Source organism: Pelodiscus sinensis, chromosome 5, assembly GCF_052426305.1.
Source record: "Pelodiscus sinensis isolate ZL-2025 chromosome 5, ASM5242630v1, whole genome shotgun sequence".
Classification (NCBI taxonomy): Eukaryota; Metazoa; Chordata; order Testudines; family Trionychidae; genus Pelodiscus; species Pelodiscus sinensis.
Genome location: NC_143056.1, coordinates 112,617,861 through 112,632,749, shown reverse-complemented (window position 1 = coordinate 112,632,749; position 14,889 = coordinate 112,617,861). Strand labels below are relative to the sequence as shown.

At 43.7% G+C, this 14,889-nt stretch overlaps 1 protein-coding gene across 8 annotated transcripts in view; it reads right to left on the bottom strand.

Moving 5' to 3' along the window:
• NUCB2 (nucleobindin 2) overlaps nt 1-14,889 on the bottom strand; it is a 57,334-nt gene that overhangs the window by 17,773 nt on the left and 24,672 nt on the right. For all 8 annotated transcript variants that reach the window (XM_075928072.2, XM_075928070.2, XM_075928073.2 and 5 more), the window contains 6 exons: nt 14,198-14,301; nt 10,939-11,124; nt 10,126-10,216; nt 3,350-3,408; nt 1,654-1,746; nt 244-333 (listed from right to left, as the gene is read on the bottom strand). In XM_075928072.2, coding sequence (XP_075784187.1) covers nt 244-333; nt 1,654-1,746; nt 3,350-3,408; nt 10,126-10,216; nt 10,939-11,124; nt 14,198-14,301 — 623 coding nt within the window. The remainder of the gene's footprint in view (nt 1-243; nt 334-1,653; nt 1,747-3,349; nt 3,409-10,125; nt 10,217-10,938; nt 11,125-14,197; nt 14,302-14,889) is intronic.

Genomic DNA, 14,889 nt, shown 5'->3' with positions numbered 1-14,889 from the left:
TGGTTTTAAAGGCTTGTGCAAGCCAACAGGCTTTCAGATAATCCATATGAAGGCACAAGACCTATGCAATTTATGTTCTTAAACACCTAGATTATATTTTATTTAGCTAACACCTCTAACCACAGCACACAGGCACATACGAAGGAGGAGGAAAAATGAGAAGTCAGAGACAAACATGCCACTTAGATTCTGATTAGACTGGTCACAGTACAGTATGTTCCATGTGGAACATGCTATTATTACCTCCCAGCTATCTGGCTCCAAAAATTCTTTTTTCTCTGTAGCCCTGAGGAATTCTTGTAAAGTTACTAACCGGTCCTTGTTGACATCAATCTATTTAAAGCAAAAACAAAATATAATCCATTTTGAGCAATACAAGAGACTTTGGGGGAGGGGTTGAATTTACATTTATAAGGTAACAGTCATGTAATTGTATTTTCATGTTAAACCAGACCAATTTCACTTTCAAGTGCAAAACTGCAACTTTTTCACTGATTCTTCCTGACACCTAGTACAAGTTAACAAAATTGGCATAAAAATAGAAATGATCTTATATTTCAAGATTTCTAAACTAAATAATATTCTGCATGTGCTGAGTAATAAAGGAATCAACAAGATACAAATACCTTTTCCTGAGAGAATATTTCACAATTTGTTTTGTTAGTGCAAATTTAGCAAGAATAATACTGGGAGGGCAAAAAGGCCAATTCTCAGGCTGCCTGAAAACATGCTAGAAAATTTCAGTTGGTTTCCAGTCTGCTTTCCTTTCCAAATGTTTGCTTTAGGACAGTCTCTCATTGGAATGTCTCACTAAGACATTAATGTAGGATTAGGTTAAACACAGTGTTATGTTTTTGAGCTGTCCCAACTGCAAGCCAGGATTTGGAACAAATCTATTATCTTGATATCTAGGATTCAGTTCTCTTGGCCTTTCAATTCCAAAAGAAGCTCTCCCTAAAAGCTGACTGAAAACTTGCTGCTAATAACTGCGATCCATCCTAATCTTCCATGTTAGGAGGAAATTAAAGTAGCAGGAAACCAGTTGAATGGCCCCAGAATAACCTCTTCTGGTCCTCCCTCTGACTAATCTAGCACCTCAACTCTTCCCACCTCAACACTCATGGGTAGTGTCTGTAAGAATGAATGTTGGCACTCATCGCTCTCAGATCAGACTCCTTGTGGAAGTGGGGGAAGGGCTGGATACATGTAAGAAGGCACTGACACAATTGCTGTTTGCACATGTAGCTGTTTTGAGAGACCTAACAGGCCGGCTAAGGGAGCAGCCCAGAGGACAGCCCTGTGCTACTCCAGGCCCCAGGATATACAGGAAATATCAGTGGATCCTGGGACATATGTAGAGCTCTCCACGTCTATTCCAAGCACGATTCTTCTGGAACTCCGTATAAGTGAGAATATGGATTTTTCCAAGCAGTTTCAGCCATCTAGCTTCTTTTCTGAGAGAGGACAAGATATTGCCTGGCATTGCAGCATTGTGTACTTTGAATTATTGTATGCCTGTGAAGCAGTACTGTGAAGCAGTAAAATGGGCAACATTTCCCTCTGCTGTACCTGGGCAATCTTGCTGACTTCAATAGGATTGCACAGGTACAACAGAGCAGGATTTGGCCAACTCTGTTAACCTTCAGACCACACCTCATTCATAACATGCTCTCTCATTCTTAGCCTTTCTTCTTCCATTTCCACCATGTCATCCTCTTCATTTTTGGGGTCATATACTTTCTCCAGCTGAAAATACATGAAATAAAAATTAGCTGGAAGAAAGGGCTGCTTATTCAGAATACAGCCCATTTGAGACTATGTAAAATATTGCTTTAAAAACAAAACTTGGCCAATTTGAACCAGTCCTGATACTGATATGCTTTTGCACTACATTTAGCGGAGGCACTACAGACAGTAAATCCAATGGGAAATGATTGCTTTAGGTAAAGCAACTTATTTTAGCATGATTTTTTAAGCAGAATATGAGACTTTCAATGGCATACAGTGAAGCCTGGTGCTATTTCAAGTGGAGTCCTGTAATGTCTGCTACGTAGGCTTATACTTTAAATTCATAGGGAAATCTAGACGCTGATCCAGTGACTGCCTTAGTGCAGGTGAGGAGCCCAACTGACTTCAATGGACCACCATGTGGGCACAGAGATATGACCATATAAAGTCAATTGCAGGTCCTGGGCATAAATCTGGCGCTGAATCCAGTAGGCATTTAAGTGGTATCTTGTGTGTGTACTGTTGTTCTGAGTTCCTTAATCTGCATTGGCTACCTTTAATTTTGGGACGGATTTTTCAGGTTATGACTTTAATTTACAAAGCAGTAAGTGTTGGCACATACCCATCTAAAGACTATCTCCCTGTGCCATACTGGAACCCTACTGGTATGACAGAGGAGGCTACAGGCAAGGTGCTTTCTGTGAGGGCTCTGCACTTTCAAATTCGGTTCAGAATAAACGGAATTTGTTAACTCTGAGGTTATGTTATCAGGCCCATGTCTTCTAACTGGCTCATGGTAGGGACACAAATGGCTTTTTTTTAATTAAGCAGTTTAAAATGTCTTGTTCTGAGACAAGACATGCTGAAAAACCAAAAGTCTATTTATTCTACTTGAACTCAGCATGATGGCGCTCCTCACAGTAGTGTCTATCACCGATGTATATATCCTCACATCCTGTAGACAAGTAGCAACATCCCCTATTTTCACAGAAGAGGGAGTAAGGCCCAGGTCCTCAAACTTACTTAGGTACCAAACTTCCTTTGAAATCGATGGCAGTCAAGCACCTAAATACTTTTGAGAATTTTCTGGACCTAAGTGACTTTATCCCAAATCACAAAAGAGAATCTGTGGCAGAGCAAGATATTTGAACTGCCTTCTACCTTAATCACTAACCCTTTGTTTCTCTCACTCAATGGTGTATTGAATAATTTTAATGTGTCGAGGTCACTCAGACCTGGAGATGAATGTTCTTGTTCATAGTCTAAATCAAAATAAAATAAATAAGGCTATGTCTGCATGGCAGTGCTATTTTGGGATACTGGAGGTATCCTGAAATAGCTATTCCGTGTCTTTTGAGCGCACCCATTATTTCGAAATATAACGGGCTTGCTATTCGACGTCCCTGTAAACCTCATTCCATGAGGAGTAAGGGACGTTTCAGAATAGTGATTTATTTCAAAATAAGTGAAATAATATTGAAATAAGATATGCAATTTGAGCTATGCAAATTGCTTATCTTATTTCAAGCTGTGGTGCAGTGTAGACGCACCCTAAATGTCCATTTAGAAAGACAGGGAAAGCATCAACGCATTGAATGATCTGAAATAGTCTCCTTTTTACCTCTTTAGTAAACAGGGCCTCTAATTCTTGCTCATCCAAGAAGCCATCATTATTGACATCTATAAAAGTATAAGAGTTGATAATGTAAATACAGAAAATTATGAATAAAGTAGTTCACAGTGGGTCAAATAAGCAGATGCCAGCATAGAGTCTAGAATGGATTAACCTCTGTACCTAATAAAATGTTGGGTACAGAATATGACTTGGAGATTATTCCACTTAACATTAAATCAGGCTGGGGTTGATCTGCACTAGATTTCTGGCGACTAAAACATCTAAAATTAAAAGAAACTGATACTAACAGGTCATAATGAGGCTACTCTAGGCCCCGTGTCTTTTGTGGGATTTATTATTTTCAAATTTCACGTAGAAGTCCAAAAATTGGTATTCTCAAGACTTTCTTATTCTATACACTATAATCTCTTTGCAATGTTCCTTAGTGTGCTTTAACACAGTACGTTTCAAAACAGAGCTATGCTAAAGTGTATGTGGGAACCTTTACAGGAATCTGTGTAGATCCTGACTGTGCACAGCAGTCTTCACTCCTGCTCTGTGTAAACAGACCCTTAGCTACAAGTAATAAGTTCTAGTGATTTCCTAGAGTCTTTTGGATAAACACAGATTTAATTTTGGGGGCAGTTTGTGTGGTGTTGGTGTTCATTGGTTAAAACATAAAATAAGGATACCCAGGCTATTCTCTCACTAAGATATTGCTCAACATGAGAAAAGGTAGCTGAATCTGGAGAAGTTTGGCTAACTGTATGGAAGCTTTTCCAAGCAAATTCTAGAGTTCTGTTGGTGAATATAACAATATTCCATTGGACCCAGTTTAGAATGAGCTTGGAAAGGCATGCAAAAAGGAAATGTACAAAATATTTAACTGTGGATCAGTAACTCATGCTTCAGGCTGTGATGGTAGTCACGGGGGTCACAGTAGTCCAGGATTCTGTACTTCACCAGACATCTGTAACTTCTTCAACTGCAGCTGTCAGCAGCTGGGGCTGGAGATGGGACTGTGGCCCACTGCTCTGCAACTAGGGCTGCATGGCTGGAACCAGGACCCAGCAGGCCATGCCCTGCAACTTAGGGATGGGGGAGAAGAGGTGTGTTCAGACTGTACACCCTTGTCCAACAGCTGTGGCCAGCTCAGGAATGGAGGCTGTGTGTTCCCTGTGACTGCGTCACTCATTGTGTCCCAATCTCACAGCTCCCACCAGGGGCTGAAATGGGGACCAGTCATGTGCCCCAGCCTGCAGTTTTGCTGGGACCTACAGCCAGGCCCATGCACCCCACCCCATCAAAGTGTTCCAAGGCCATGTGCTGTGCTCCCACAATTGCAGCTGGAGTTTGGTAGGACTGCAGCCAGGGCTGTGCGCCCCGTCTCCCAACTTCAGAGCCAGGGTTGCGTATCACCTCTGGCTGTGCCCCTGGGTGCATCCCAGCCCTTCAGCTTGTGCTGGGGTCTGCAGCTGGGGCCACACACTCCTGCCTGGTGGCTGCAACAGATATTGAAATCCTTAGGATTTCTCAGAGCTGCGGTCTGGTCTTGACAGGGCTGGATCCAGACCTTGCCACATCGGTGGTGGGAGATCTGCCTGTCTGTCCCCCCTAGGAGACTCCATTCCTTATGTATTCCCTTGTATATTAAAAATGTACACACTTGGACTGAAGTGGAGATGAACGTAGGAGATAGCTGTGTAGAGAGTCTCTGGGTTAAGCTAAAAGGGGTAAAAAACGAGGGTGATATCATCCTAGGAGTCTACTACAGGCCACCTAGCCAGGTGGAAGAGGTGGATGAGGCCTTTTTTAAACAATTAACAAAACTATCCAAAGCTCAAGATTTGGTGGTGATGGGGGACTTCAACTATCCAGACATATGTTGGGAAACTAACACAGTGGGGCACAGGCTATCCAATAAGTTTCTGGACTGCATTGGAGACAACTTTCTGTTTCAGAAGGTTGAAAAAGCTACCAGAGGAGAAGCTGTTCTGGATTTGGTTTTAACAAATAGGGAGGAACTAGTTGAGAACTTGAAAGTGGAAGACAGTATAGGGGACAGTGATCATGAAATAATAGAGTTCATGATCTTAAGGAAAGGTAGAAGGGAGACCAGCACAACTGAGGTAATGGATTTCAGGAAGGCAGATTTTGATAAGCTCAGAGAACTTGTAGGTAAGGTCCCATGGGAAGCAAGACTGAAGGGAAGAACAACTGCGAAATTGACTTAGCCGCAGAGCGGCTGTTCTCCGATCCCCGGTCTCCCTGATTCACCGGAGGGAGAGGGACCGCTGGCAGGGAGCGGGCAGGGGAGGCTTTTTAGTTAGTTTAGAGCAGTGGGCACACTTGCTTGGGACATGAGACTCCCCCAAGCAACGAAAACAGAGAGTATGCCCATCAGAAGCAGGCATTGCCTCCTTACATTGTCCGCACCGCTTAAAGCCGGGTGATCCGGACATGGCAGTGAAACTGACCAGGAAAGCGCTTCAGCGCGCAACTGACTAAAGCTCTTCTGTTTCCTTTTTAACTAACTAAACAAAGACTAATAACTAACTAACTAACTAACAGTAAAGGTCAAACTATTTACAGACTAGTGGTTTTTTTTTTTTTTTTTCCAGAGAAAAAGGCAAGCGACCGAAGAGAGATCGCAGTTTCCGTCAGCAACCGAGGACGGTTGAGAGGAACTGGCGGGGGGGCCGAGCCGCGATCGTTGGAAAGGGCGCGAACGACCAGCAGCGCAGGGAGCATGCGCGGCCCGGCCCGGTATGGCTCTGAAATCTTCCGATCAGTGGCGCCGGGACGGACCCGACACCTAGAGTGGAGCACCCACGGGGCCACTCGAAGAAGAACTTGTAGGTAAGGTCCCATGGGAAGCAAGACTGAAGGGAAAAACAACTGAGGAGAGTTGGAAGTATTTCAAAGGGACGTTGTTAAGGGCCCAAAAGCAAACAATTCCGCTGTGTAGGAAAGATAGAAAATATGGCAAAAGACCAGCTTGGCTTAACAAGGAGATCTTGCATGATCTCAAAATAAAAAAGGAGTCATATAAAAATGGAAACTAGGACAAATAACAAAGGATGAATATAGGCAGGCAACACGGGAATGCAGGGGCAAGATTAGAAAGGCAAAGGCACAAAATGAGATCAAACTAGCTACAGGCATAAAAGGAAACAAGAAGACCTTTTATAAATACATTAAAAGCAAGAGGAAGACCAAGGACAGGGTAGGCCCACTGCTCAGTGAGGAGGGAGAAGCAGTAACAGGAAACTTGGAAATGGCGGAGATGCTCAATGACTTCTTTGTTTCGGTCTTCACCGAGAAGTCTGGAGGTGTGCCTAACATAGTGAATACAAGCAGAGAGAGGGTAAGTTTAGAAGATAGGATACACAAAGAACAAGTTAAAAATCACTTAGGAAAGTTAGATGTCAGCAAGTCACCAGGTCCCGATGAAATGCATCCCAGGATACTCAAGGAGCTGATAGAGGAGGTATCTGAGCCTTTAGCTATGATTTTTGAAAAATCATGGCAGACAGGGGAGAGTCCAGAAGACTGGAAAAGAGCAAATATTGTGCCCATCTATAAAAAGGGGAATAAGAACAACCCAGGAAACTACAGACTGGTCAGTTTAACGTCAGTCCCAGGGAAGATAATGGAGCAGGTAATTAAGGAAATCGTATGCAAACACTTGGAAGGTAATAAAGTGATAGGGAATAGCCAGCATGGGTTTGTGAAGAACAAGTCATGCCATACTAATCTGATAGCTTTCTTTGATAGGATAACGAGCCTTGTGGATAAGGGAGAAGCGGTGGATGTTATATACCTAGACTTTAGTAAGGCATTTGATACGGTCTCGCATGATATTCTTATTGATAAACTAGGCAAATATAACTTAGATAGGGCCACGATAAGGTGGGTGCATAATTGGCTGGATAACCGTAGTCAGAGAGTTGTTGTTAACGGTGCTAAATCCTGCTGGAAAGGGATAACAAGTGGAGTTCCGCAAGGGTCTGTTTTGGGACCCGTACTGTTCAATATATTCATCAATGACGTAGATATTGGGATAGAGAGTACGCTTATTAAGTTTGCAGATGATACCAAACTGGGTGGGGTTGCGACTTCTTTGGAGGATAGGGACATAATTCAAAATGACCGTAGCAAGTTAGAGAAATGGTCAGAGGTAAACAGGATGAGGTTTAATAAAGAGAAATGCAAAGTGCTCCACTTAGGAAGGAACAATCAGTTCCATACATACAAGATGGGAAGCGACTGTCTAGGAAGGAGCATGGCGGAAAGGGATCTAGGGGTCATAGTGGACCACAAGTTGAATATGAGTCAACAGTGTGATGCTGTTGCAAAAAAAGCAAATATGATTCTAGGTTTTATCAACAGGTGTGTTGTAAGCAAAACTCGTGAAGTCATTCTGCCGCTCTACTCTGCACTAGTTAGGCCTCAGCTGGAGTACTGTGTCCAGTTCTGGGCGCCACATTTCAAGAAAGATGTGGAGAAATTGGAAAGGGTACAGAGAAGAGCGACAAGAATGATTAAAGGTTTAGAGAACATGACCTATGAAGCCAGGCTTCATGAACTGGGCTTGTTTAGTTTGGAAAAAAAGAAGATTAAGGGGGGACATGATAGCGGTTTTCAAATATCTAAAAGGGTGTCACAAGGAGGAAGGAGAAAATTTGTTCCTCTTGGTTACTGAGGACAGGACAAGGAGTAATGGGCTTAAAGTGCAGCAGGGGAGGTTTAGATTGGATATCAGGAAAAAATTCCTAACTGTCAGGGTGGTCAAATATTGGAATAAATTGCCAAGGGAGGTGGTGGAATCTCCCTCTCTGGAGATATTTAAGAACTGGTTAGATAGACATCTGTCAGGGATGGTGTAGACGGAGCTTGGTCCTGCCTTGAGGGCGGAGGGCTGGACTCGATGACCTCTCGAGGTCCCTTCCAGTCCTATTATTCTATGATTCTGTGACACTCTATTCCTCCTCCCTACCTAGCTCTGACTCCAGTTATTTTTAGTAAAGTTACAGACAGATCACAGGCTCTGTGAATTTCTGTATTGTCTGTGACTTTTTTAAATTACAAATAACCACAAATCTTAGCCTTATTCATGCTATATGACCATCCATGATACTTTAATGGTTGAGAGACTGTCTAGTCCTGTGGTCCCCAACACGGTGCATGCGCCCGCCAGGTGCTCGGGGCTGGCCTGGCCCCGGGCACATGGCGCGACGCTTGCGGGAAGCGTCGGCCCCGGGTGCGCGGCGCTTGCGGGGGGGGGGGGGAGTGCCGGCAGGGGGAGGGGGAAGCGCCGGCCCCGGGCGCGTGGCTATGGGGGGGGGGCCCGGCCCCGGCCCCGCGGCGCTTGCAGTGGGGAAGGGGGAAGCGCCGGCCCCGGGCGCGCGGCGCTTGCAGTGGGGAAGGGGGAAGCGCCGGCCCCGGGCGCGCGGCGCTTGCAGGGGGGAGGGGGAAGCGCCGGCCCCGGGCGCGCGGCGCTTGCGGGGTGTTTGCGGGGGGCCCCGGCCCCCCGGGCGCATGGCTATGGGGGGGGCCCCGGCCCCGGGCAAGTGGCTATGGGGGGGGGCGCGCCCCCGGGCAAGTGGCTATGGGGGGGGAGCCGCCCCCGGGCGCGCAAGTGTCCCCGCCCTCTGGCGCCCGGCGGGCGAACGGCCACGCCCCCTGGCGCCCGACAACCTCAAAAGGTTGGGGACCACTGGTCTAGTCTAATTCAAATAAATGTTTATATATTATTGTAAATTAGTTGCATCAGAGAACTTGTATGTTTATTTTCAATGGCAAAAGCTGGCTATTTCTGTTCTGGTAAAACTGACCAAAAAGAAGAAGCAATACTGCTCTACTTAGATTCCTAGAGAGAAACAAAATCTCATACTTTTTTGAATGTGAAGCAGGGTGGAATTGCATAGGAATTTAATATACTCCTAAACCAGGATGTTAAAAGGTCAGACATTCAGTTCAGAACTACCTTGCGTCAGCTGGAGCTGGCATGAGTTTCAGCTTATGCATTTTTCCCCCTTGTGAACTATGTCTCAAAACCAAACCTAGTTTTCGCCACTTGTTCAGCCCTTCATTAAACTATTAGCACAATGCCAGGCACATCCAGCTGCACAAGTAAGGACACATAATGCACTTTAGAAATCAGCTGCCGTAGAGCACATTATCCCACCAGACAATGACCGTCATGGTCCTTTAAATAAAACTGCCTCTAATATTTTTGGTTTCTACAGCCAGAACCTGAAATAGTAGCAGAGAGGTATAAACTTTGCCTGTGATCTTAATAGGGTGTTCAATTTTAAGCAGCATTGCAAACCCATAACTTTAATCATTTAGCTGCTTCACCACAGAAGGACCATTACACCATCTCACTCTCATTCAATAAACAGAGTGCCAGTCATCTTACTGTCTCTGGAAAGAGACAGAGAAGTGGGCTTCTTCTCTGAAACCTACTGCCACATATCATTAATACACTCCTGTTGGAGATACTTGAGATTTTTCAAGATTAATATAGTGAATGTTTATATTGTTCCATTTGAGTGTGCAGCAGTTCAATAATACATGTACTCATTGTGGTGCTAATCGCTCTTGCATGAACAGTTTGAACTGGAAAAGACTGCTGATTCGCTCTTCTGTCCTTTGGGTTTCATCCAAATAGCTTGTGTGACCAGACTCTTTCTTGCATGATCCTTTTGCTTGGAAAGAGTTATCTTCTATTGAGAATCACTTGACTTGTATCTTTTAAACTAAATCTAATCTCTTACCATGTAACTTGAAAAACGTCTTTGGATCAAAGTCATTAGGATCCAGCCCATCCGACTCCTCCCACACCTCTTTCAGTTGGTCTTTGCTTCCCTGTAGATTGGTTACAAATAGAAATCATTCAAAGTAAGGGTATGTCATTTTATTGCACTAATTTGGAGTTAAAGTTGCTCAAAAAGGCTTTTCAAAAACCTTCAAAATGGCCCTGTTTTATAGGTCTGATCCAAACGCCACAGAAATCAATGGCAGTCTCTTTCTGTTGTTTTCAGTGTGGTCTAAGTCAGGTTCTACATTGTCACAAGACAGGGGGGTTGAGAGTGCCATGGAGTGGCATGCTCAGCCTCTGGGGAAAAGGAACACCTGGAATCACTCTAAATACAAGTTCTGAACAAGTGAATTTCAATCTTCTTGCCCAGAGGGAAGGGAGCTGTAATATGGGGATTTGCAGGGTAAGCATGAGCGGGGCAAAGTTAATCCTGAATAATCTGTTTTATGTGCTAGCATTTTGCCAGTATATCACATAACTGTGTACCAAACACAGCAAAGATTACAGGCAGTAGAGTGGGATTTTCTAAAGTGCTCAGCATAGGTTTCTCTTTGCTTCCATTGAACATGGTGATAAAAGCCTCACTGATTTCAATGAGAAGCAGAGTTTACGATTTTTTAAAAAATCCTATCCTCAGAGTATTAGTCTCTATTCCCCATTTTAATGCTGATCATTTGTGAATGAACAAGGTGTTATCCAGGCCTATTTTAAGCCTTTGCTCTGTGATTTCTCTTGCAGAGTAAGAAATGTGTCAATACTGTATCCTTACAGGATGATTCACTTTGGGGTGATCGCCATGCTTTTTCTTCATTTCCTCATATTTGGCTTCCTCCTCATGTCTCTTCTCCTCATCCAGTGTTCTTAAATATTCTCTCCTTTCATGTTCCTTCATCATCTCATATTTCTTAAATTCATCATGGCGTGTCTTGTCATAGTTTTCCAGGTCACTTGTAGCCTGCAAGTAAAAACATGCTTATGTTAAGAAGACTGTATTGCTTTAAAGTGTGAATGCCTGGCCATATTTCCATTGCTTTACCAAACACAAAGTAAACTAATTGGGCATCCTCTTTCAACAAAATGCCGTGTAATATCTGTTTCCTCCTCCCCCCACACCTGTTCAGCAAAACCAATCCGTGTCTTCGATGTAATGTTCTTGGAATCCACTGAATTGCATTCTTCACCCATGCATTGGTAAGAGGGGGTAGTAAGGCATCTTTGCTCTTCTGTATAGGCCTTTACACTGGGCCATTACTCTCCATCCCAACAGATGAGCAAAGACTGGAGAATTGGCATAGTTTTGACTCCATTCTCCCTGTGAAGATGCATCCAGCTTAAGGTCAGCACAGTGCACTTCCTCTCAGGAGCTAAGTGGTGGTAGGGGGGCACAGGATATAACACATGGGAAGGAGATTAATTATTTTAACCTAAGGGCTAATGTTGATACAAGAACAAATGGATATAAACTGGCCATTGGCAAGTATAGGCTTGAAATGAGACAGAGCTTTCTAACCATCAGAAGAATGAAGTGCTGGAACAGCTTTCTAAAAGAAGTAATGAGGGGCAAAGACCTAACTTGTTTCTAGGCTGAGCTTGATACATTTATGGAGATGGTATGATGAGACTGCTTATAATGGCAGATGGCCTATCAACAATTGCCAATAGCAAGTAACTCCAATGGCTGAAAATGAGGCACTAGATGGGGAGGGCTCTGAGTTATTACAGATAGTCCTTTCCCAGGTGTCTGGTTGGTAGATCTTGCCCACATGCTCAGGGTCTAAATGATTGCCATATTTAGGGATGGGAAAGCATTCCCCCCAGGTCAGATTGGCCCTCCTCTGTAGCATGGGGGAGGGGTCACTTGCTGGTATGATCTAGAGTAAGTAGTGGATTTCCTGTAACTTGAAGTCTTTATATCAAGATTTAAGGACTTCAGTAACTCAGCCAGAGATTATAGGCCTACTGCAGAAGTGGGTGGGTCAGGTTCTGTGGCCTGTGATGTGCAGGTGGTCAGACTAGATGGTCATAATGGTTCCTTCTGGAAAGTCGTAGACTTTAAGGTCAGATTGTCCATTACCCAGGGTTTATGGCAACTCTGCAATCTAACTCTTAATCTGTAACTATAGCTCACTTTAAATACTATGAGTGAAAATGGATAATATTTGGAGGTTTATGTTGAGGCTCATCTATATTCAGAATTATTTCCTAATACCTATTTAGCTTCATGTTGGACATTTACTCCAGAATGAGTGCTTTATTATGATCCACTTAAAATAGCAAATGCTAGTGTTATCACTGCTGGTGTTTATTCCAGGATACAAATGTCTATGGTTTACCTTGCTGTTTAATGAACAAATATATAAAGTGATGTGTCAGGAATGGTTTAGGTAGTACTAGTCCTGTGATGAGTGCAAGGGACTAGATTAGATGACCTAGAATTTAAAGATACGTGAATTAATGTGAGCTAATTGCTAATTAACTTGAGTTAAAACAAGACCACATGCTAGTCTAGATATACCTTTATGGGGGCTAGTAGTTAATGTAGACTTGCTTATGCTTGAAAACAGTTTGCAGCTGGTTAGTTTTCAGGGTTTTATGTTAATGTATTTAATGGTATTAAAGGAAGTTTGGCAGTCTCATGCTGTCCCCTAAAGGATATTCATATTATGATGCTACCTTTCCAGTTATTTAGAATTCATTTCCAAAATGTCCCATGTTTATCAAAGCAATTAAGAAGAAATTGCCATCTATACCCAATTTTTCACTATTGGAAAAAAGCCAAACTGCAGCTCACTGATGTGTCAGCTGAGCAAGAACCACATATGAGATTGATATTTACTTAATTTCTACCATACCTATTGTTCAGTAAGTGCCCATTAAGCAACTTTTAATATTGATATCTGAAATTGAGTGGTGGTGTGGCATTGCAACTTGCCATACATAGGGTGACCATATTTCCCTATGATGAATACGGGATACCGGGCTGGGGGGGAGGAGGGGGAAGGAGTTGCAGAGCTCCCAAAGGGGAGGAGGTGCTGCTGCTGGTGCTCGGGGCTTAAGTCCTGGTGGGGAGGCAGAAGCCACAAGCACTCAGGGCTTCAGTCCTGCAGCAGGAAGGTGAGGTGGGAAGCCACCAGCGCTCAAGGCTTCAGCCCCACAATGGTGGGAGGGTGCAACTGCTGGCGCTCGGAGCTTCAGCCCTGCAGGGGGCGGGGGTAAGGGGAGATGCTGGCACTCAGGGCTTCAGTGCTGCAGGAGGGAGCTGCCAGCACTTGGGGCCCCAGCAGCTGAAGCTCCGAGTGCTGGTGTCTCCACACCCACTCTGACCCGCTGCAGGGATGTAGTTCATCCCTGCAGCATGCAGGGTGGGGAGGGCAGCCATCGGTACTTGAGGCTTCAGCCGCTGAAGCCCAGAATGCTGGCAGCTACCCCTCTTTCCCTGCCACACTGCAGGGTAAATACAAGACAATGTACCTTTTTTTTTTTTTTTTTTTTTTTTTTAAAGTCGGGATGCCGTGAAGAAGTCTTAAATAAGGGACAGTCCTGGTAAAAATGGAATGGATGGTCACCCTAGCCATACATAAGGCAGGTCCAAAAATCTATATGGCCATTTTGAGAAGGGCAATTGTTATCTCACTTTAAAAAGTCATCATGTGACAAGCTTAAAGTCATTTAGGTATAAAATACAGTTTAAAATAGTCTACAGGCATAATGTGCATCTGTCAAAACTGCACTGAATTTATATGCCCTTGACAAGTCATGTTCTGTTCCCACAGCTGCTCACTTTCACACAAGAATGAGACTGTTTAGAGGATGCTACCTGAAAAATTAACAGCTTTTGTGGCAAACACCTGCCAATGGTATAGAAGTTTTCCAATGTACAATGGACCCAAGTTCCTTAAAAATTAAGATCTGGTTATATTTACATAAAATTGGCATAGATAAAGTAAAAGGATTTGCTTTCACTGCAGAGAAATACACGGTCAATCATAGCAAGTGAACATCTACAATATTATATATGTAACACTTACTGCTTTGATCAACATATCTAAATCTTTTGATTCAAACGTGTCAGGATTGTGGTGGTTGAGATGTTCAAACTGTTTAAGGAGAGCTTGATGGTCTATGCCAGTGTCTGAAAGAACAAGGTAAAAAATGTTTTTAAAACATTATTTTGAACATAAAACATCAAACAAGTTTGAAAGAGTTCTGGAAGTTAAAAGCTTTCAAGCACAAGCTTGTGATATGCGAATATTTGAGGCACCTTGGGGACTGGATAGTTATTTGCAATTGATTAAAGAAAAGCAACATTTCTAGATTAGTGTTACTTAAGGAAGATTGGTGAGGTTCATTGAGCCTCTAGGACAGGGGTGATGAATCTGGCCCTCCACTTAGTTTGATCCATCTGCAGCAAGTCTCTATGGTGCAGGCTGGAACCCCCACCCTGCTGCAAGTATGTAGCATGAGTGCCAGCTCCCGCCACCCTGAGCCTCAGTACTCTCCTTCTAGACAGGATTTGGGGGGGAGGGGGTTGTGCTTCTCATTGGGAGCCAGGTCAGTGAGTGATTTTTCTGTGGGCCAATGGCTCCTAAGCATAAAAAGGTTCCCCTCCTGCTCTAGCAATTTGGACAGCACTCCTTCTACAACATGCAGAAACCAAAGCAGGTTTCACAAGCATTTCAAGCTTCACAATTAAGAGGAGACACTGCACTACTTCTAATTC